The sequence below is a fragment of the Ornithorhynchus anatinus genome, chromosome 3, assembly GCF_004115215.2.
Source record: "Ornithorhynchus anatinus isolate Pmale09 chromosome 3, mOrnAna1.pri.v4, whole genome shotgun sequence".
Classification (NCBI taxonomy): domain Eukaryota; kingdom Metazoa; phylum Chordata; class Mammalia; order Monotremata; family Ornithorhynchidae; genus Ornithorhynchus; species Ornithorhynchus anatinus.
In genome coordinates this window covers 128,914,770-128,938,685 of record NC_041730.1, presented here as the reverse complement: position 1 = coordinate 128,938,685, position 23,916 = coordinate 128,914,770, and the positions used below count along the sequence as shown (strand labels likewise).

Here is a 23,916-nt window from a genome sequence, read left to right as displayed (position 1 = left end):
TGCCTGATTATATTGCACTTTTCCAAGCACTGCACACAGTAAACGCTCAATAAACATGATTGACTGGCTGCTGTTTTCTAATACTTTCAGCAAGACGGTGGGAGGGGAGGGAGGAAAAACTTTAAAAATGATAGCGAATTGCATCCTCTCCACCACATGTACCTCTTTCCCTTTTTCTAAGACCGCTCTCCAGAGAGGAGTTGGCAAGGTCCTGAGCATAGATGCAGGATACGACCTTCCCTCTTCCACCGGACATGCTTTTCCTTACCACTCTTGGGCAGAGGTGTTAAGGGCCACCAGCCCCCCAGAATCACCAGTGACCTTACCGCTACCCTCTCAGCGCCACTCTGCAGCACACTCACTGTACTCTGACTCAACTGGACCACCACCAGGCATTGAGTTCCGGCGGTATTTCAATCACTGATTCTATGGCATTTATTGAGTGCTCCCGAATGTGTAGAGGATTGTACTGAATGTTTGGGAGAGTACAGTTCAAGAGAGTTGTTAGATAGGACCCCATAGCTGTAATTTATTTATTTAATGTCCATCTCCCCTTCTAGATCATAAGCTTGTTGTGGGCAGGGAATGTGTCGCTTTATTGTTATTTTGTACTCTTCCAAACACTTAAGACAGTGTTCTGCACACAGTAAGCGCTCAGTAAACACAGTTGAATGAATGAGTGAAGGTTTCTCCCCGGACCAGGAAGATTTCCCATATAAAGAGATAGAGCTGGTCATTTTAGAAATTGCCATCTAATTGGTGTTTGCGGCTATTGATCTAAAGATGGAAATACAAGAGCCCAAAGCTGATATTTTCCAGCCTTGTCTCCCTCTGCTGGAACCATGAAGTCATCAACCAAAACTTACCTGGACACAGCCAGAGCAGTTATAGCCGGGTTGGTTTTACTTGGCTTCCCCGTCAAAGCAACGCTGATATCCAGCTCTCGACAGAGAACGAGACTTTTTTCCCAAGTGTTACCTGTTGTGGGCGGAAAAATAAATATTTAGAAACTAGGTATACCCACAAACACACATACACATTCATACACACACACACACATGTATTTATACTTGCGGTCAGCAAGTTGTTAAATTGAAGGGAAAAAAATATATTTAATCTTGGCCTGGGCTTTTTGCAAAACGGGCTGTCCCAATTTAATTTGTGGGCTATGATAGTTACATGTGCTGACGTGCTGCTGTATCAATTGTGTACTAAATTGGATTTGTGTATTATTGCTTTCTAAATTGCATGCCTAGTTCAGCAAAATTGTTCATCAGTGTTTACTGGCTCTATGCTTAATAAGATGCCCCACAATACCTTGCTGCCAGGATATAATGCAGCCTATAATTGCCTAGTAAAAATAAATTACATAAAGCCGGTATTATCAACTTATCTAAATCCTCTCATAACAGAACCAATAATTAAATGCTGGGGATATTTTTTTTTAAAAGTAACTCGATAATTGTTACTTCAATCTTTTTAATGACTGTATTTTAGATTAATTTTATTTTCTTAAATGGGGAAAATGATGTGGGAGGGCTAGGCTGTATCAACTAATTCTGTAGCAATTGTAGTAATTTCAGTTGTGGTGATTAAACCATTCCGTGTGATCAAAGTTGTGTGTGTGAATGTGTGTAAATGTGTAGGCGTGTTAGGAAATGTACAGATGGAATTCCAAGCTGGGACAGCTGTGTATAAGTAGGTGTATACCAGGGTGTATTTATGAGCTCATGTGACTGCAAGCTTAGTATAAATTTGGAGAAAGGATATTCACGGAGTGTGCATTCAACTTGATTGGTTTTGCTGCTGATTATTCATCAGTGAGATTTTATGGCAATCGGATTCTTCTAAGGAACCTCATCGTGACAACGTTGTGCTTTAAATAAAAATAACATGAATAATTATGGTACTTGTAAGCCTTTACTATGTAGCAAGCACCGTTCTAAGTGCTGGGGTAGATACAAGTTTATCAGGTTGGACACAGCCCCCATCCCACAGAGGGCTCACTGTCTTACTCCCCATTTTGCAGATGAGGTAACTGAGGTCCAGAGAAGTGAAGCGACTTGCCCAAGGTCACACAGCTGACATACGGTGGAGCCAGAATTAGAACCCAGGTCATTCTGACTCCCCGGCCCGTGTTCCATCCACTAAGCCATGCTGTTTCTCTATTCTTCTCTAGAATGTTTGTTCATAATGTCGATAAAAACTACATGAGAAATATACCTTTAGTCCAGATTTTATCAATATGCAGCCTCACTTTATATCACTCACATTCGCCACGTGAATACTGTGAGAGCTCATTAAAACGCAACATATTGGAAAACCAATAAGCTTCTCACTGCGGTTTCAAGGATGACTGGATTGGAACACTTTCACTTGCGTACTGGATGATTCTAGATGATGAACTCTCCCGATTATTATTAGCACACTTGGGTCCTAGCTCTCCTACAGCCAAATGCCTCATATTCCCTCCTAACTTGAATAGCAGGGTGCGCGCTTCAGGAGCAAGAATAAGCAGTAGGTCCCAGGAAGAAGAAAATGGACAGGCAGAGCCCTCTGCTGGCATGAAAACCTGCTCCTGCCAGTAGCTTGCGAGGCCGAGGAATCATTTTGGCACAACCAGGATGCTCAGAGATTGAAATGATATACCTGTATTCCTCCCTTTTCTGTTACTCTACCAGGGTCTCAGTCACATGGTCCTAAATGTGCCTTGTAATGTCTGCTAAAGGCCAGAGTCTTAGCCAGATATAGAGGCTTTTATTTTCTGTTTTTTATGGTATTTGTTAAGGATTTACTATGGGTCAAACATTATTCTAAGGTCTGGGGTAGACACAAGTTAGGGAATGTGTCTGTTTAGTCTTATATTGTACTCTCCCAAGCACTTCGTAAAGGGCTCAATAAATAGGACTGAATGAATAGGTCGGACATGGTCCCCGTCCCTCATGGTGCTCACAGTCTAAGTAGGAGGGAGAACAGGTATTTAATCCCCATTTTATGGATGAGGAAACTGAAGCACGAAGAAGATAAGTGACTTGCCCAAGGTGACACAGCAAACAACTGGCAGAACCGGGATTAGAACCCAGGTCGTCTGACTCCCTGGCCAGTGATCTTTCCGCTAGATCACACTGATCCTCATCCTAAAAAATCTTAGTGGCAGGTTTGAGGCCACGGGCTCTTTGCCATTATACTGACATAATAATGTTTGCTGCATCTGCTAAACACTTACTATAGCTCAGTCTTTCGATAGTATTTATTAAGCGCTTACTGTGAGCAGAGTGCTGTACTAAGTGCTTGGGAGAGTATAATTCAACGATAAGGAGACACATTCCTTGCCCGCAACAAGCTTACAATCTAGAGGGGAGACAGACATTAATATAAATAAATGAATAAATAAGCAAATAAATAAATAAATAAATATGCACATAAGTATTGTGGGGCTGGGAAGCGGGGATAAATAAAGGGAGCAAGTCAGTGTGACACGAAAGAGTGAGAGGAGAGGAAAGGAGGGCTTAGTCAGGGAAGGCCTCTTGGAGGAGGTGTGCTTCAATAGGGCTTTGAAGGTGGGGAGAGTCATTGTCTATGAGATTTGAGGAGGGAGGGCATTACAGGCCAGAGGCAGGACGTGAGCGAGGGGTCGGCAGCGAGATAGACGGAATCAAAGGCACAGTGAGAAGGCTAGCATTAGAGGAATGAAGTGTATGGGCTGGGTTGTAGTAGAAGAGTAGCAAGGTGAGGTGAGGTGAGGAGAAGCACTGGGGTTAATACAAAAGAATCGGGTTGGATGAAGTCTCTGTCCAATGGGGTTCGGGTAGTGCTCAGGGTTGCTCCTGCTCTTCAGTGAGATGTTCTGGATTTAATAGGGCCACTGAATCAGTCCTCAGCTCATCGCTAACGTCGAAAGGGAGTCATTCCACCAGGAACCAGGGATATTCTCTCCCACAGGACGCCTATGTGGGCATCCCAGCCGTTGAAGTCACGGGTTCAAAGCTTCACTGAAGCTACATCTGTCGTCATTAAGGTGCATCCAGTTCTAGGGTGGACCAAAAACTTAGGACTGAACGTGGAAGCAGTGACAGGAAGAGCCAAAAAGCCCAGGCTTGCCAGTCATGGGGCAGGTCCCGGGGGAGAGATTCTCCCTGCGAGATCTCGGCATCCTACCAGAGGCAGAATTCATGCCACTGCAAAGGAATCAACTACTCTCCATCACCTTGCCCCCTCCTACCTCACCTCCCTTCTCTCCTTCTACAGCCCACCTTGTACACTCCGCTCCTATTCCACTCACCTCCACCTCACCGTGCCTCGTTCTCACCTGTCCCACCGTCGACCCCTGGCCTATGTTCTACCACTGCCCTGGAATGCCCTCCCTCCTCACATCTGCCAAATTAACTCTCTTCCCCTCTTCAAAGCCCTACTGAGAGCTCACCTCCTCCAGAAGCCTTCCCAGACTGAACCTTCCCTTTCCCTCTGCCCCTCTTCCCCTCCTCACTGCCCCTACTCCCTCTCTCTGCTCTACCCCCTCCCCCTTCCCACAGAACTTGTGTATATTTGTATATATTATTTATTACTCTATTTTATTAATGGTGTGTATATATCTATGATCCTATTTACCTATTTTCATGCTATTGATGCCTGACTACTTGTTTTGTTTTGCTTTCTGTCTCCCCCTTTTTAGCCTGTGAGCCCGTTGTTGGGCAGGGATTGTCTCTATCTGTTGCTGAATTGTGCATTCCAAGTGCTTAGTACAGTGCTCTGCACACAGTAAGTGCTCAATCAATACAATTGAATGAATGAATGAATACTATTGAACAGGAATGGGATCTGCGCCTCTAGGCCCAGGTTGTTGCCACTACTCACTCTCCTCTTCCTTTCCTTCCATATTTTGAAATGGTATTAACTTCTCTGTGCCTCAGTTTCCTAAGTTGGAAAATGGGGATTCAATACCTGTTTGGTCTCTTAAACTGTGAGCCCCATTGTGGGACACAGACTGCATCCAGCCTGATCAACTCGTATCTTCCTTCAGTGCTTAGAACTGTGTGTGACAGATAATAAGCTCTTACAACGTACCATAAAAAGTACTTACTATCTACCAGGTACTGTACAGTGTGTTTGGGGTAGAAGATACAAGCTAATCAGATCGGATGTAGTCCACGTTCCACTTTTTTTTTTCCTTATGGTATTTATTAAGAGCTTACTATGTGCCAGGTACTGTACTAAGCACTGGGACAGAAGCAAGTTGGATACGTTCCCTGTCCTACATGGGGTTTACAGTCTTAATCCCCATTTTACAGACTGGGTTACCAAGGTCTAGAGAAGTGAAGTGACTTTCCCAAGGCCACACAGCAGAAAAGTGGCAGGGCTGGGATTAGAACCCAGGTCCTTCTTACTCTTAGGGTCATGCTCTATCCATCAGTCCATACTGCTTCCAGAGGGGCTTTCAGTCTTAATCCCTATTTTACAGATAAGGTAGCTGAGGCACAGATACTAATAATAAAAATAATGTTGGTATTTGTTAAGTGCTTACTATGTGCCAAGCACTGTTCTAAGCGCTGGGTTAGATACAGGGTAATCAGGTTGTCCCATGTGAGTCTCATAGCCTTAATCCCCATTTTACAGATGAGGTAACTGAGGCTCAGAGAAGTGAAGTGACTTGCCCAGAGTCACACTGCTGACAGGTGGCGGAGCCGGGATTAGAACCCATGACCTCTGACTCCCGAGCCCGGGCTCTTTCCACTGGGCCACTCTGCTTCTAGGTTAAGTGACTTGCCCAAGCCAAGTAATGAAAACAGACTAGTCAAAAGAGCATGGGCCTGGGAGTCAGAAGGTCATGGGTTGTAATCCCAGTTCGACCACTTGTCTGCTGTGTGATCTTGGGCAAATCACTTCACTGCTCTGGGCCTTAGTTACCTCATCTGTAAAATGGGGATTCAGACTGTGAGCCTCACATGGGACAATGACTGTGTCCAACCCTATCTATTTATTTTGTTAATTTTGTTAATGAAATGTACATCGCCTTGATTCTATTTAGTTGCCATTGTTTATACGAGATATTCTTCCCCTCGACTATATTTATTGCCATTGTTCTTGTCTGTCCGTCTCCCCCGATTAGACCGTGAGCCCGTCAAACGGCAGGGACTGTCTCTATCTGTTGCCGACTTGTTCATTCCAAGCGCTTAGTACAGTGCTCTGCACATAGTAAGCGCTCAATAAATACTATTGAATGAATGAATGAACTCAATTTCCTTGTATCCACCTCAGTGCTTAATACAGTGCCTGGCACAAACTAAGAGCTTAACAAATACCATCAATTATTGTTATTAGTGGATAAGGGATTAGAACCCTGGACCTCTGATTCCCAGGCTCATGCTCTTTCCACTAGGCTTCTTTACAGCTCTCCCGTCTTCAGCTCTCTTAAATCCCCCTTTATCTGCTCATTCATTCATTCATTCATTCATTCAATTGCATTTATTGAGTGCTTACTGTGTGTAGAACAAAGGGCAGAAGTGAAAACCCAGTCAGGCAGAGCAAAGAGCAAAAGCGATAGACTAGCGTAAAGTCATCTTGATATGTGCCTCTGGGATAAAGGACGCTTGTTCCTCCATCTTTCAGCCACATCCATAGAAAAACAAATCCAATCTAGCCTTCTGCTCTCTATCTGGTGCCCCAATTCCCCTTTCTAATTTTTCCCAATCTCATCAATTCTTCTCCTAGGATACAGTGGTATAGAAGCTTGTTCAAAACTTGTTCTGTACAAGGCATGGAGATAATGCGGGGAAAGATGCTACAAAAAGGAAGAAATCTACATTACTATGCATTCTGTTAAAACACATCTGGGAGCCAGTGTCAAGAAATTAACTCCACCATCACCTTTAGCTTATGCCTCAAACGGTCTAGGTCAATATAACTCATACCCTCCCTCAAAACTGCCACTCCCTTCATCATCATCATCGCCAATGGCATGTACTGAGTTCCCACTATGTGCAGAACACTGTACTAGCCCTCAAAAGAGTACCTCAGAGTTTTGTGGACATGATCCGTTCCCTCAAGGTACAAGGACACTTCCTTCCTACATTCTTTTTTTCGGATCTCTCAATCGGGTTAATACGATAATAATTGTGGCATTTTTTTAAGCACTTACTAAGTGCCTCGTACGGCACTAAGTGCAAGCAAATTGGGTTGGGCACAGTCCCTGTCCCACATGGGGATCAGAGTATTAATCTACATTTTACAGATGATTTATCTGAGACACAGAGTAGCCAAGAGCCAGGATTAGAACCTGGGTCCTTCTGACTCCCAGGCCTGTGCTCTATCCAGTAGACAACACTGCTTCTCAATAGATGCAAGGTTGTTGTTGTCATATGCTGTCGAGTCGTGTCCGACCCATAGTCATGCCATAGACGCATCTCTTTCAGAACGCCCCACCTCCATCTGTAATAGTTCCGGCAGTGGATCCACAGAGTTTTCTTGGTAAAAATCCGGAAGGGTTTACCATTGCCGCCTTCCGTGATGTAAACCTGAATCTCCGCCCTCGACTCTCTCCCGCGCCGCTGCTGCCCAGCACAGGTGAGTTCTGACTTGTAGCAGATGGCCTGCCACTCGCTAGCCACTGGCCAAGCTAGGAATGGAATGCACGGGCCTCTGCTTGACTCTCCCTCCCGTAGTCGAGACTGGTAGAGGACTGGAAACTCTCCAGGTGCCACAGAGGCAGGACCTGCTCTGACACGGTTCTTGGGACGGAGCAACTAGCGATGTTTCAGGGCACTGCTGAGCCGAGATGTGCTAACGACCGCCTCGGGAAGCCAGCGGGTGACACGGGACTCAAGAGGTTCTGTTCATTCATTCAATCATTCAATAGTATTTATTGAGCGCTTACTATGTGTGGAGTACTGTACTAAGCGCTTGGAATGTATAATTCGGCAACAGATAGAGAGACAATCCCTGCCTAATGACAGGATTACAGTCTAAACAGGGGAGACAGACAACAAAACAAAACAGAACAAAACAAAACAACAACATCAAGATAAATAGAACCAAGGAAATATACACCTCATTGACAAAGTAAATAGGGTAATAAATAATATATACGAAAAAGCACAGTGCTGAGGGGAGGGGAAGGAGGAGGAGCAGAGGGCGGGGGGGGGGAAGCGGAGGGGAGGAGGAGCAGAGGGAAAGAGGGGGCTCAGTCTGGGAAGGCCTCCTGGAGAAGGTGAGCTCTCAGTAGGGCTTTGAAGAGGGGAAGAGAGTTAGTTTGGTGGAGGTGAGGAGGGAGGGCATTCCAGGACAGCAGTAGGACGTGGACCAGGGGTCGACGGCGGGACAGGTGTGAAGGGGGGACTGTGAGGAGGTAGGCAGCAGAGGAGCGGAGTGTATGGGCTGGGCTGGAGAAGGAGAGAAGGGAGGTGAGGTAGAAGGGGGCAAGGTGATGGAGAGCTTTGAAGCCAAGAGTGAGGAGCTTTTGTTTCGTGCGGAGGTTGATAGGCAACCAGTGGAGGTTTTTGAGGAGGGGAATGACATGCCCAGAGCGTTTCTGTAGAAAGATGATCCGGATAGCAGAATGAAGAATAGACTGCAGTGGGGAGAGACAGGAGGAAGGGAAATCCGAGAGGAGGCTGACACATTAATCCGGTCGGGATATTAAGAGAGCTTGTACCAGCATGGTAGCAGTTTGGATGGAGACGAAAGGGCAGATCTTGGCGATATTGTGAAGACTGGCAGAGACTGGCAGGTGTTGGTGACGGACTGGATGTGTGGGGTGAATGAGGGAACACTCTGGCTAGCTTTGTGGCTTCTTCTAGCCCAAAGCAAAGAAAGGAAATTGAAAAGAGTTTGGAAACACGGAAAGGCAATCCTCAGGGAAAGAAGGCACAGAGCAGGAATGGCCAGACTAATCAGAGAAGGGAAGCAGCATGGCCGAGAGGAAAGAGCAGGGGGCTGGAAGTCATAGGACCTGGGTTCTCATCCCGGCTCCGCCAAATGCTTGCTGGGTGACTTTGGGCGAGTCGTTTCTCTTCTCTGTGTCTCAGTTCCCTCCTCTTCCCCTCCTATTTAGACCGTGAGTCCCAGGCGGGACAGGGACTGTTTCCAACTTAACTTGTATCTACCCCAGCGCTTGGAACATTGTTTGACACATAATAAGCGCTTAACACATGCCATAAAAGAACAGAGCATGAATTGCCAAACTGATCACATCTGGAAAGAAGAAGCAATGGGAGCTCAGAATAGAGTTGGGACCCAGAAGGGCAGAGTCAAGGAATGGAGCAGAGTGGTGTTTCTAGTTGGGAGAATCAAATAATCAGTGACATGTATTAAGTGTTTAGTACAGTGCTCTGCACCCAATACGCACTCTATCAATTCCACTGGAGTTCTCGTGGAATTGATTGATTTATTGAGCACTTACTGGGTACAGAGCACTCTACTAAATGCTTAATATATTATTTCTCTTCACAGAAATCTCTCTCTCTTTAGGGGGAACCATCAAGAGGAAACAGGCATCCTTGAGATGAGCCTTCAGCTCTCCCAGAATCGATCCAAGCTAAACTGATATTTTGTTTATATTTTAAAACAATTTCCCATTTCCACCCCATCCCACAAATGTTAAAAGCACCCTCTTTCCCTTATGTCAGGCTTACACAAGTAGTCCTTAGCATATTTCAGGTTGGAGTTCATTTTTTGGAGGGTTGGAAAAGAGGGAAGAGGAGAGGAGAGGAGAGGAGAGGAGAGGAGAGGAGAGGAGAGGAGAGGAGAGGAGAGGAGAGGAGAGGAGAGGAGAGGAGAGGAGAGGAGAGGAGAGGAGAGGAGAGGAGAGGAGAGGAGAGGAGAGGAGAGGAGAGGAGAGGAGAGAAGGGAAGGGAGTGAGAGGGAGAGGGAGAGGGGATGTATGTTAGTGTGTACTAAAAGAAGTAATCCATGGGTGTCTGTGCTGTCTGAGTTCTCTCCGGGAGGATTATAGGCTCTGGGTAAATTACAGTGGAACACTTACTTCTAGGAAAGCACTGAGAAGAGTGATGTCTTTAATTGTTGGCATCAAAACAAAAGGCCTCTCAGTTGCTAATGAGCAGGAGGGGGCAAACTTAATTCCCTCTCTCATAACTGCTGTGGCCCTGATAAACCACAGGTGGCTTCACTGGGGTGGCTATGTGCTAGATCAAATGCCAAGATACGCCTCGCTCGAGTGGGAGACTGTTAAAACATTCTCTCTCCACTGGGGAAGACGAGCTAATGATTCTGCTGTTTAGAAGGAGGGGCCTTTTAAGGGAGCCAGGAATTCTGAAGACCCCGTCCCTCGCCGAAGGCCTGCGGCCCAGCTGGACCGGCCGAAAGCCAGCTGGACGGAACTCCTTGCCTGAGAGAAGGGGCCTGCTGGACTCAAGAGCAGCTCCAACTCCTGGCGGTATATTCGTAGTGGAGAAACTGAGCATCGTGTAGGTGAGTTTCTGAGGCAGGGAGACTCCGAGCACCCCAGAGGAGGAATGGGAAATCAGTATTAGGGCTGACTGCCACGTCTGTAGTGAACTGAGGATGAGCCAAGTGGAAATTACACAGAGATGCGTGTCCTAGCCTCTGTTGGAAGCTGAGGATTCTACGGTGAATTACTCCAGCTGCTTGATTTAATCTCTTGCTAATAAAAACCATTTTTAAAAAACTCTGATGCTCATGTGCATTAACTCATTCCTATTAAACGAATAAGTCTCTTACCCTCTGGAAGAATTTGTGGCAGAGCTGAAGAGCCCCTGGATTGTTCTCCATTGATCCCATTTCCCACTATAACCAGCGGTCAGGGCCCAAACCCCCAAAGGGTTGAGCCATGGACTCAATGCTTGGGAGAGTAATGATAATAATAATGTATGGGTTGAGCGCTTACTATGTGCCAAGCACTGTTCTAAGCAGTGGGGTAGATGCAAGGTAATCCGGTTGTCCCAGGTGGGGCTCACAGTCTTAATCTCCATTTTACAGATGAGGTAACTGAAGCAGAAAGAAGTTAAGGGACATGCCCAAAGTCACACAGCTGACAAGTGGCAGAGGTGGGATTCGAATCCACGATTTCTGACTCCCAAGCCCGGGCTCTTTCCACTAAGCCACGACAGCACCCTAGAGTTGGTAGAGAAGCAGCGTGGCTCAGTGGAAAGAGCCTGGGCTTCGGAGTCAGAGGTCATGGGTTCGACTCCCGGCTCTGCCGCTTGTCAGCTGTGTGACTGTGGGCAAGTCACTTCACTTCTCTGGGCCTCAGGTACCTCATCTGTAAAATGGGGATTAACTGTGAGCCTCACGTGGGACAACCTGATTCCCCTGTGTCTACCCCAGCGCTTAGAACAGTGCTCTGCACATAGTAAGCGCTTAACAAATAACAACATTATTATTAGATATAACCCCTGTTGTCAAGTAGTTTACAGTCTATCAGGGCAGACAGACGCAAAGTAAAGTTCAGACTGGAGGAAGAAGAGAACACAAAGATGGAAGTTCAGACCCAGAGGATAGATGATAAGAGACGTGAATGAGGGCCATCCATTTTGGAAGTGACAGGCTTGGCTCTTTATGAATTCTGAGGCCCAAATTACACTGGACAATAAATGCATATGGGCAAAAACTTGCATGGGATTATTTGGGGTAATAATCTATCATTCCAAATACCTTTCTGGTCCAGAGCTTTGGTTGTGGGTTCTTGGGATTCTGGGACTCCACTTTGATCTGATATCTTCATGTATTCAGTCTTCCATAACTGTCCATGAGAGAGAAAAAAACAAACATTATGTAGAGAAACTCGGAGGTTTAGTCTGGAATCAACGGGAGAATCTCAGAGTCACATTTCTCATGTTTTAAACAGAAAAGGTATAATAATAAAATAATAATAATTGTGATACGTGATAAGCGCTTACTATGTGCCGGGCACTGTACTGAGCACTGGGGTGGATACAAACAAATCGGGTTGGATATAGTCCCTGTCCCAAATGGGGCTCACAGTCTTGATCCCCATTTTACAGATGAGGTTACTGAGGTCCTGAGAAGTGAAGTGACTTGCCCAAGGTCACACAGCACACAAGTGGCAGAGCCAGGATTAGAACTCATGACCTTGTGACTCCCAGAAGGTATCTGAGGTATGAGAGAGAAAGGTTGATGGAGACTCCAGCTGAATGTATTTGGTGAATTCTGGTGATAGAGAATAATAGAGTGCAATAAATACAATTTACTGATTGATTGATAGGCCTCTGAGGTTTTGTGGAATTCTGTTAAATATTTATCAACCTGATTATCTTGTATGTACCCCTATGTTTAGTACAGTGCTTGGCATACAGTAAGCACTTTACAAATACCACAGTTTATTCTTATTCTTTTTGTTATTTTTTGTAGGGTCGGCATTCAGCGACTGACTCCCAAACTCAGCTCCAAAGCTTATTTTCAGATCTCCGAGGGCTTCGGTTCAAACTTTCTGCAAAAGACAATGCTTATTTTGCATGCCTGAGATCACCTCCATAGTCACGATAAGCTATTATTATTATTATTATCATCATCATCATTTTACTTTTTAAGTGCTTACTATGTGTGCTTTCTATGTGCCAAGCACTCTGATAATCCCTTGGGTTAGAACAACAGACTGGACAAAGTCCTTGTCTCCCATGAGACTCACAGCCTCAGTAGGAGGGAATAGGATTGCATCCCCAGTTTACAAAATTCATTTAGGCACAGAGGCCAATCACACAAGCAGACAAGTGGCGGAGCCCGGATTAGAACCCATGACCTTCTTCTGACTCCCAGACCTGGGCTCTTTCCACTGCTCCATGTGCGGGGGGCTCTGTGACCTTAAATATCCATGACTCGGTCATTCCTGTGTGACTTCAATCTCAGAAGAACCCCATAAGCGGAGACTTTGGTGGCCTTCGTTTTAATTCCACAGCTGGTTGCGTTTGGACAACGAAGAAGCAATTGTGGGAATGAAATTGCTGACAAAGAGGGTTTTCTAAATATTTCAAAATGTCAGAGGGGGACACATGGAAGATTAACCAGCTGCTATTTTATACCAAATTCTTTCACCCCACCCTGATTAATACCCCCAAGAATCAGTGACACATTCCTTAAAACGCCCGTGTTATCCTAATGGAAAGAGCGACACGTGACTGTTTGCAACAACCAGCTCTCTATTTGAATCTCCGGAGTCTCTGCGTGGGCCGAGCTCTTTCAGATCCGTCTTAACAATGATTTCCCCTGACTCAGCAGAGATAAGTGAGTGTCTTTAGCAGTTCCTTCTTCAGTCTGGAAAATTGAGGCCTGGTTAGCTCTGGAGGTGAATCCAGGGTCAAAGAGTGAATCGATTATTGAGGCAGGCTTCGAATAATAATAATAATGTTGGTATCTGTTAAGCGCTTACTATGTGCAGAGCACTGTTCTAAGCGCTGGGGTAGACATAGGGGAATCAGGTTGTCCCACATGGGGCTCACAGTCTTGATCCCCATTTTACAGATGAGGTAACTGAGGCCCAGAGAAGTGAAGTGACTTGCCCACAGTCACACAGCTGACAAGTGGCAGAGCTGGGATTCAAACTCATGATCTCTGACTCCAAAGCCCGTGCTCTTTCCACTGAGCCACGCTGCTTCTCTGATTCTCTGATTCGAAGTCAGGCCCTGTTGTCTCCTCCCCACAGCCAAGGATTTTCACTCTCAGTTCCTCATTTACATTTCACGCATGCAGGGGAGACTGTACTGGGAAAATAAAAGCTCAGCAAGCATGGGGGTTAAAAAGACCCCCCACCTTCCTTTAAATACACCTTTTACGGAGTCATTTAACCTCCACTGGGTTACACTGAACTACAAATGCATAAAGGAGCACAAGAGGTTTTCTTTTTTCAATGCAAAGAAATCATCATTCTTATCTTCCTCCTCACCCCCAGCACATTATGAGCACCTACTATAACAATAATAATAATAATTATGGCATTTGTTAAGCACTTACTATGTGCCAAGCACTGTTCTAAGCACAGGGGTGGATACAAGGTAATCAGGTTGTCCCACGTGGGGCTCCCAGTCTTAATCTCCATTTTACAGCTGAGGTAACTGAGGCCCAGAGAAGTTAAGTGATTTGTCCAAGGTCACACAGCAGAGAAGTGATGGAGCGGGGATTAGAACGCACTTTATTAGATAGTTGGGAGCATGCCATGAAAGTCGAAGACATACTCCCTACCTTCAAGGACTGTAAAAGCCAGCATTAAGCAACATGGCCTAGTGGAAAGAACTCGGGCCCAGGAGTTAGAGGATCTGGGTTCCAATCCTGTTGCGGATGCTTGTTTGTTGTGTGACCAGAGACAATTCACTGAACTTCTCTGTGTCTCAGCTTCCTCATCTGTAAAATGGACACCATCCCTGTTCTTCACCCTTTTTAAACTGTGAGCCCCATTTGAGAAAGGGGACTATGTGTGATCTCCATCGACCAATCAATCAAATGTATTTATTGAGAGCATACTACGTGTGGGACACTATGCTAATTATTTTTGTCCGTCTGTCTCCCCCAATTAGACTGTAAGCCCGTCAATGGGCAGGGACTGTCTCTGTTGCCGATTTGTACATTCCTAGCGCTTAGTACAGTGCTCTGCACATAGTAAGCACTCAATAAATACTATTGAATGAATGAATGCTTGGGAGAGTACAATCAACAGAGTTGATAGGTGTGTTCTCTACTGTGTGACCTTGGACAAGTCACTTCACTTCTCTGTGTCTCAGTTCCTCATCTGTGAAAAGGGGATTAAGGGTGTGAGCCCTGTGGGGGACAGGGACTGCATCCAACCTGATCATCTTCTAACTACCCCAGTGTTTAGAAGACTGCCTGGTACATAGTAAATGCTTAATAAATACTACAATTATTATTACTATTATTACCTACAAGGATTTTAGAGTTTAGGGGGGAGACAGACTTTAAATGAATGAATTATGGATATGACATAAATGTTGTGGAGCTGAGAAGGGGACAAATATCAAATGCCTAAAGGGCACAGACCCAAGTGCCCTAGATATGTGAAATGTTCATAAATGTATCCACCCCTGTGCTTAGTACAGTGGTTGGCACCTATTAAGCACTTAACAAACACCACAACTGTTATTAAAGATCACTCAAACATTTTCTAGGGACCTTGCTGACCCTGATAGGAATGGACCAGAACCTATAAAAAGCACAATATATCCAATTTCTGACCTCAACTAGTTTATAATCAGGTCCCAATTCTTTGATATTTTATTTCTGTGTTGTGATCCTTAATTATCCTTGTTTAGATTCTTTGGCTCATATGCCACAGGAGACACAGCATGGAGTAGTGCATAGGGCATGGGCCTGGGAGTCAGAAGGTCACGGGTTCTAATCCCATTCCATCACTTGTCTGCTGTGTGACCTTGGGCAAATCACTTTGCTTCTCTGTACCTCAGTCACTGCATCTTTAAAATGGGGATCGAGACTGTGAGCCCCATGTGGGACAAGATCTGTGTCCAAACTGATTTGCTTGTGTCCACCCCAGCGCATGCTTAGTTTAGTGCCCGGCATATAGTAACAAATAACCAGAATTACTATTATTAGATAAGTTCATTGGTCTATTCATCTTTCATTCTCTTTTCACAAGTCAATCAACAAATCGATCAATGGTATTTTTTGAGTATTTACTCTGCGTAGAGCACATTAAGCATTTTGGAGGGTAGAATAATTAGTAGACTAGATTCCTGACCTCAGGAAATTAACAATCCAGTGGGGGTGTAAGACAATAGAATAACTCACAGGTAGGGAGAAGCAACAGCATTTAAATGTATAACAATAATAATAATAATGAGGATAATTATGGTACTCATTAAGCACTCTCCTAAGTGTTGAGGTAGACACAAGGTAATTGGGTTGGCCCCTGTGGGGTTCATGATCTTAATCCCCATTTTACCGATGAGGTAAATGAGGAACAGATAAGTTAAGTGGCTTCTCCAAGGTCACGTAGCAGAAAAGTGGTAGACCCGGGATTAGAACCCACATCCTCTGACTCCCAAGCCCTTACTCTTTCCATTAAATCACGCTGCTCCTTACATGTGGACATAAATGTTGGGTGTAGGTCAGAAGGGCTAAAACTCTCAGTGCTTGTGGGTATGGACTCAAGTACCTGGGTCAATCCAACTAAAGTATTGAGCGCTTATTGGGTGCAGAGCACCATACTAAGTATTTGGGAGAGTACAAAAAAACAGAGATAGAAACGTTCCCTACCTACAAGGAGCTTACAGTCTAAAGGGGGAGGCAGACGTTAATATAAATACATAAATTATGGGTATGTGCCTAAATGCTGTGACTATCTAAGTGCCAGATTATCTTTCTATAGAAACGCTCTGGGCAAGTCACCCCCCTCCTCAAAAATCTCCCGTCATTGTTTATCAATCTTCACATGAAGCAAAAACTCCTCGCTCTTGACTTCAAAGCTGTCCGTCCCCTTGCCTCCTCCTACCTCACCTCCCTTCTCTCCTTCTCCAGCCCAGCCCCCACACTCTACTCCTGTGCCGCTAACCTCCTCACTGGGCCTCGTACTCGCCTGCCCTGCCGTCGACCCCTGGCCCACGTCTTACCCCGTCCTAGAATGCCCTCCCTCCTCACATCCACCAAACAATCACACTTCCCCCTTTCAAAGACCTATTGAAGGCTCACCTCCTCCAGGAGGCCTTCCCAGACTGAGCCCCCCTTTTCCTCCACTCAACCTCCCCTCTCCATCACCCCAATTCCCTCCCTCTGCTCTACCTCCTTCTCCCACCCCTTCAGCACTTGTGTATATTTGTACATATTTATTATTCCATTTATTTTAATATGTATATATCTATAATTCTATTGATCTATTTTGGTGCTATTGATGTCTATCTCAGCGTGGCTCAGTGGAAGGAGCCTGGGCTTGGGACTCATAGGTCATGGGTTCAAATCCCGACTCCGCCGCTTGTCAGCTGTGTGACGGTGGGCAAGTCACTTAACTTCTCTGTGCCTCAGTTACCTCATCTGTAAAACGGGACAACCTGATTACCCTGTATCTACCCCGGCGCTTAGAACAGTGCTCTGCACATAGTAAGCGCTTAACAAATACATTATTACCTGCTTGATTGGTTTTGTTGTTTGTCTCCCCCTTCCAGACTGTGAGAAGTCTCTTAAATCGTCTCTTATCTGTTGCCAAACTGTATTTTCCAAGCACTTAGTACAGTGCTCTGCACACAGTAAGTGCTCAATAAATATGATTGAATGAATGAAATGAATGAACGCAGTAGTGGAGGAAATAGGTTGGGATATGAGAGCAATCAGGGAAGGCTTCCTGTAGGAGATGATTTTAGTAGTGCTGAGCCAGTCAAAGGACTTCTACACATTATCAACACTTATGAGGTCAATTTGAAGGACTTTGCCTGGGAAATGGGCGATAGCTCATCATCCTGATCCTTCATGGAACCCCTCCTGTGTGGTCTAGACCGTGGCACAGAATGGACACTGTTAGGAGGCTGTTCCCTCTCAGGGTCGCGCCCGGAGAGTTTCCGGTCAGTATTCTGCCAGTCTTGACTACGGGAGGGAGAGTCAAGCAGAGGACTACCCATTCCCAGCTTGGGCAGTGGCTAGCGAGTGGCAGGCAATCCGCTACAAGTCAAAACTCAACCGTGCCGGGCAGCAGGGGCCCGGGAGAGAGTCGAGGGCAGTGACTCAAGTTGACCGTGCGGAAGGAGGCAATGGTAAACCTCTTTCGGATTTTTACCAAGAAAACTCTCCGGATCCACTAGCAGCATTTTTGCAGATGGAGGCGGGGAGTTCAGGGAGAGATGTGTCCACGGTGTCACTATGACTCGATGGCACAGACAAGGCATATCAACACATTTACTCAGCTACATCTCTTCGTCTGAAAATGATCTTATGACCGTCTCCCCATCTAATCCCTAAGGTCTCCCCAGCGTTAAATCCAGGGCTCTGCCGAAAGTAGGTGCCCGGTAAATGCTACTGATCATGATTTGTATCTTTATTCCCTGTGAGAGTCGACTCTCGCCCTTTCACACCTCATGGTCCACTGCGGTTGAAGTGATCCCAGAGCATCACGTATCTAGCAGATGTTGAATATTTGCCCCAGGGAGCTGGTAGAGAGAGAGTGACGTATTTCTGGAAACAATCAAAAATAATCCGGCTAACACACCTACCCGGACAATTCCGTCCCCGCTTCCTGTGATGATGATGTTGCAGGTATCCCAGTCCAGGCCATCTATGAAGCCGCAGCAGGTGATGGGCCCTTCTGAGCTTTGGGCTGTATTGATCCGGGCCAGAGGCTGGCCATTGGCATTCCACAGGTAAAGGTGGGTACCAGCACAAGAGGCGATTTCACCCTGAACCAAAAGAAAAAAACATCCATTCTCAATCACCATATATTGCTTCTCAACACATGGCAGGCCAGTCCCAGAATTTTTCCAACGATGGAAGCGATGGAATACGAGGCTGTAGGAGAAGCTGCAGAAGATTTGGCTTTGGTCTCCACAGAAACAATTTCCCAATTTTGCTTTGATTATTGCTTCCTTCAATCTTATCATTGCTAGAAAATTCTCTTCTCTATTTCTTCTCCCGATCACTGAGCTAGATCCCCATACCTGGGCTGTTTAGGACAGGACAAAGAAATGAAGTCCAGGACAGGGTAAGTTTGGGTGGGGGAGATGAGGTAGACCAGAACGCACCCTCGGCTCCAGTTGAGTAAGACTGTTCCAAAATATAGGCAACCAGAAGCAGTGTGGCCTAGTGGACAGCATGTGGGTTTGGAAGCCAGAGGACTGGGGTTCTAATCCCGGCTCCACCACTTTCCTGCTATGGGACACTGAGCAAGTCACTTAATTTCCTTGTGCCTCAGTTTCCTCAACTGTAGAATGGGGATTCAATACCTCATCTCCCTCTTAATTGGACTGTGATACCCATGTGGGACAGGGATTGTGTCTGAACCGATTGACTTGCAAATATCCCAGCACTTAAAACAATGCCTGACACAGTAAGGGTTTGACAAATATAATAATAATGATGATAATAATAATAATCATAATAATAAAGCCATATATCCAATGCACAGCCTCCAATGCAATGTGTGGACTTTTTAACTAGTTGTCAGGAGTTCAGCGTTCTACTTATAACTCTGATTTTTAAATAAGTTTCAAACAATTAGCTATCTGGTAGGTTTAGGAGACACATTCTCATTAATTGTTCTCTCAGTGTTTCATGAAGTCTTCAGTCCTTTTGATGTCTACATTTAGCTCACAATGAAAAAAAAAGAAAACCGTGTGAGATGTTGAGAAAGCACTAGTATAATAACCTGAAAACCCATCTAAATGCCTTCATAAATTAGGAGGCTCTTCTCTGTGGTAAAAGTTTGTGTTAGAGTGTCTTGGTTTATTTCTGTTGAAATTGAGGTCTGATTAAATGTCCTCTATTAGCCATCCACTTGAATGGGTTTTCATCAAAGTAGTGCCCTGCTCAGCACTTTTGAAATTATTTATGTTTAAATATTTATTCATATTAATGTCTTTGCCCCCTCTAGACTGTAAGCTCATTATGGGCAGGGAACGTTTCTGCTAATTCTGGTGTGTTGTACTCTTCCAAGAGCTTAACAGTGCTCTGCCTGAAAGTAAGAGGTCAATAAATATCACTGACTGATTGATCTTGGAATTGCCCCGAGTGGAGAAAATGGAAGATCACTATTGAACTCTGGTGGTGGCCTGCCAGTTACTGGATTAGCAGCCTGCATCTGGTTTGAATGAAGAAAATGCCTTTCATTTTTGGACCGGAGCTCTCTATATCACAAGGGACAATTCTCCAGCCAGAGTTGCAACGGAATGATTTGAAGCAGAATCACCAGCACAGAAAATGATACTGGACTATTTGGGTTCCTAGCAGGCACCTCCAATGTAAGAGGCCAGGGATAATAATAATTAAAATGATTACAGTAATGGTATTTGTTATTTGTGCCAGGCACTGTTCTATATGTTGGGATAAATACAAGATAATCAGGTTGGACAAGTTCCTTGTTCCTTCAAATGTAAACTGGGGGTTAAGAATGTAAGTCCTAAGAGGCATGGAGAAATTAAGTGACATGTCCAAGGTCACAGAGCAGACAAGTGAAGAAGCCGGGATGAGAACCCAGGTCCTACTGAGTCTCAAGTCCCAGCTCTATCCATTAGACCTTGCCGTCTTTGTGCTACCTGCCATGGCTTGTTGAAGGGGCAGAATCTGGTACTTAGTTCAAAAAGGAGTGATAATAATAATAATAATAACTGTGGCATTTGTTAGGTGCTTACTATGTGCCAGGCACTGTACTCAGCACTGGTATAGATATAAGCAAAAATGGGTCAGATACAGTCCCAGTCCCATGTGAGACTCACAGTCTCAATTTTCATTTTACAGATGGGGGAACTGAGGCACAGAGAAATGAAGTGGGAGCTCACAGTCTCAGTCTCCATTTTACAGAGAAATGAAGTGAGTTACCCAAGGCCACAGAACCGACAAGAGGTGGAGCCGCGATTAGAGCCCAGCACATTCTGACTCCCAGGCCTGTGCTCTATCCACTAAGCCATCCTTCTGTGTTTGCTCTCCAGATCAGGGTGTGGAGTGGGTGAAAAAAATGAGGCCCTCCCTTCGTTCAGATTTCCATCCTTGGATCGGCAGTCAGTGGGAGGCTGAAAGGATATTGTCCGCTCAACTGTATATCGTCCGTTCAACTGTATATATTTTCATTACCCTATTTATTTTGTTAATGAGATGTACAACACCTTGATACCATTTATTTGCTATTGTTTTAATGAGATGTTCATCCCCTTGATTCTATTTATTGCTATTGTTCTTGTCTGTCCATCTCCCCCAGTTAGACTGCAAGCCCGTCAAAGGGCCGGGACTGTCTCTATCTGTTACCGATTTGTACATTCCAAGCATTTAATATAGTGCTCCGCACATAGTAAGCGCTCAATAAATACTATTGAATGAATAAATGAATGAATGAATGAATGAATGAATGAATGAATGAAAGGGGGGGTTGCAGGGCTGGCAGCCTGATTGGGCAGTAACTAGACTGTCTCTAAGAAACAAAATGTATTATATAAATTATATAGAATATATTATTTATATATAAATACTATTTGCATCATTTATGTATTTAGTTTAACATCTGTGTTCCCCTCTAGACTGTAAACTCATTATGGAGAGGGAATGTATCTGTTTATTGTTATATCGCAGCATGGCTCAGTGGAAAGAGCAAGGGTTTAGGATTAGAGGTCAAGTGTCCTAATCCCGGGACCACCACCTGTCAGCTGTGTGACTTTGGGCAAGTCACTTAACTTCTCGGTGCCTCAGTTACCTCATCCGTAAATTGGGGATTAAAACTGTGAGCCAGTAGTGCTCTGTCCATAGAAATCACTGAATGAATACTATATATTCTCCCAAGCACTTAGTGCAGTGCTCTGCACATAGTAAATGCTCAAAAAAAAATGCAACTGATTGATTGATTGATTGATTGATTGACAGAGTTGAGAAGGCTGAAGTGAGAAGGCTGGTTCCTAGGGAAGAGGGAAATAAGCAGTGGAGGTGAAAGTTATGTGAAACACCAATAGCTCCGCCACTTGTCTGCATTGTGACCTTGGGCAAGTCATTTCACTTCTCTGGGCCTCAGCTATCTCATTTGGCAAATGAGGATTGGGACGGCCTTACGTGGGACAGGGACTTCATTCATTCATCCGATCGTATTTATTGAGCACTTACTGTGTGCAAAACACTTACTAAACACTTGGAAAGTACAATACAGAAATAAGGAGAGACAATCCCTGACCACAACTGGCTTATAGTCTAGAGGGAGGGACTTATTTTCTTGTTTCCACCCCAGTGCTTAGTACAGTGCCTGGCACATGGTAAGCACTTAACAAAAATTGCAATTGTCATCATTATTATTATTATTAATAATAATTATGATTAAGTTCTTACTAGGTGCCAAGCATTGTACTTAGTACTAGGGAAGATACAATGACATTAGACGCAGATACAGTATTAGACACATTCCTTATTCCACATGGAGCGCACAGGTTAATAGGAAGAACAGTAGCTATTTATTCTCCATTTTACACCTGAGGAAAGAAAGAAGCTAAATGATCTGCACAGTGTGACACAGCAGGGAGGTGGCAGAGCCAGGATTAGAACCAGATCCACCGACTCCCAATCCCATACTCTTTCCATGAACTCCCGATGCTTCTCAGTCAGCTTGGTGGAGTGCAGGGGGATACGGACAGGCGAGAGGATTGTGAGAATTTCCCCTGTGCTGGCACAAACGTGTTCTCACTGGGATGACATGTTCAAAGCACACCCTTCCTCTGACACAAGCCATGCTTCCTAACTGCTGAAGAGCCAAAATAGATCTGTAGGACCTTCTGGCACAACCTGGTCTCCATGCTCAGAGGCCAAGTAAGACCAAGCTCTTTGGCTAAAGTAGGATTCTAGTGGACATGGTCAAACCAGTGACTCTGCCCCTTCTCCACCCCTCGACAGAGACTCAGTTCAGAACACTACCCAGGCGAACCGTGGCCCTCCTCCCACTCCCCCCACCGCTCTTCCCTTCCTGGAGTGGCAAGCTTCGTCACTGTTGACCTGCACCATAGCATATCACCACGGATTTTAAATTTGCAAATGGCCAACCCACCTTGAGGCCCCAATGTCAGCTCTCAACCTTGATAAGAGGAGGTGGAGGGAGGAGAGGGGAGAGCAGAATAATTTGCCGGTATGTGAGATGGAGCAGAGACTGCTGACTCAGGCCATCGCAGGCCTCGGCTGGCTGTGGACCCGAACTCTAATCAGTCCCCGCTGGGGTTCCTGCCTTTTGCTGATGTCAAGAGACAGAAGTCTGCCCCAACAAACCCTCGGAAACCAGTCTCCTGGGTAGCCTCCTCCTCCCCCACCGAATGCCACATTCCACCGTCCGCTTGCCGGTCTTGCCCGTGGGCAAATAAAAACCAAATCCTTCCCCCACCCTCCCCAAACAAAAACCCTCAAAGCCCCCCCCAAATAAAACTAAAGCTCCAAGGTTTAATCGGACTCCCTCCACGCTGATGCTTCTACTTAGCCGCTCAATCAACAGCGTTCCTTTTAATGTAGCCCCTTGTCATTAAGGGTACTATTAGCCATCCCTGTAAAAAGAAAATCAATTCATCACTGTCTCAAAACGTTTCTCTTTGGAAAGAGCACCCATTAAGTTATCATGAAATGTTCATGGATGTGTCAAAAGAAGGATGATAAATGAAGACTTACGGTGGAGTCGCTGATGGCCACGGCGGAGAGGGGGGCCCCGTGGGCTGGGAGCCGGCTCACGCGGACCAGGTGGTCCAAGTCCCAGATAATGCAGGTTCTGTCGGAGGAACCGCTCACCAGGAGGCTGTAGGTCACGGAGGCGGCCAAGCAGGTCACCGCCTGCATGTGTCCATACAGTGCCTGTGGGGGTGAAGGGATAGGGCGGGAGGGGGGAGACGGGGTGGACAGAGCAGAAAAACAAAGCCGATGAGATCCTGAGTGGGACCACTTGCCATCCCGTCTTAGTGGACAGCGCACGAGTCCAACTGTCAGAAGGACCTGGGTTCTAATTCTGGCTCCTCCACATGAAAATAATAATCATGGTATTTGTTAAGCGCTTACTATGTGCCAAGCACCGTTCTAAGCACCGGGGTAGATACGAAGTAATCAGGTTGTCCGAGGTGGGGCTCACAGTCTTAATCCCCATTTTACAGATGAGGGAACTGAGGCAGAGAGAAGTTAAGTAACTTGCCTAAAGTCACAATGCTGACAATTGGAGGAGGTGGGATTAGCACCCATCTCCTCTAACTCCCAAGCCCATTCTCTTTCCACTAAGCCACACTGCTTCTCATGACTGCTGTGTGACAGGCAAGTTGCTACACTTCTCTGGGC

General features: G+C 45.4%; 1 protein-coding gene across 3 annotated transcripts in view; it reads right to left on the bottom strand.

The window, feature by feature from the left end:
• WDFY4 (WDFY family member 4) overlaps positions 1–23,916 on the bottom strand; it is a 404,782-nt gene that overhangs the window by 1,488 nt on the left and 379,378 nt on the right. For all 3 annotated transcript variants that reach the window (XM_029060697.2, XM_029060700.2, XM_029060698.2), the window contains exons 58-61: positions 23,266–23,445; positions 18,150–18,332; positions 11,626–11,713; positions 867–978 (exon numbers count right to left, since the gene is read on the bottom strand). In XM_029060697.2, coding sequence (XP_028916530.1) covers positions 867–978; positions 11,626–11,713; positions 18,150–18,332; positions 23,266–23,445 — 563 coding nt within the window. The remainder of the gene's footprint in view (positions 1–866; positions 979–11,625; positions 11,714–18,149; positions 18,333–23,265; positions 23,446–23,916) is intronic.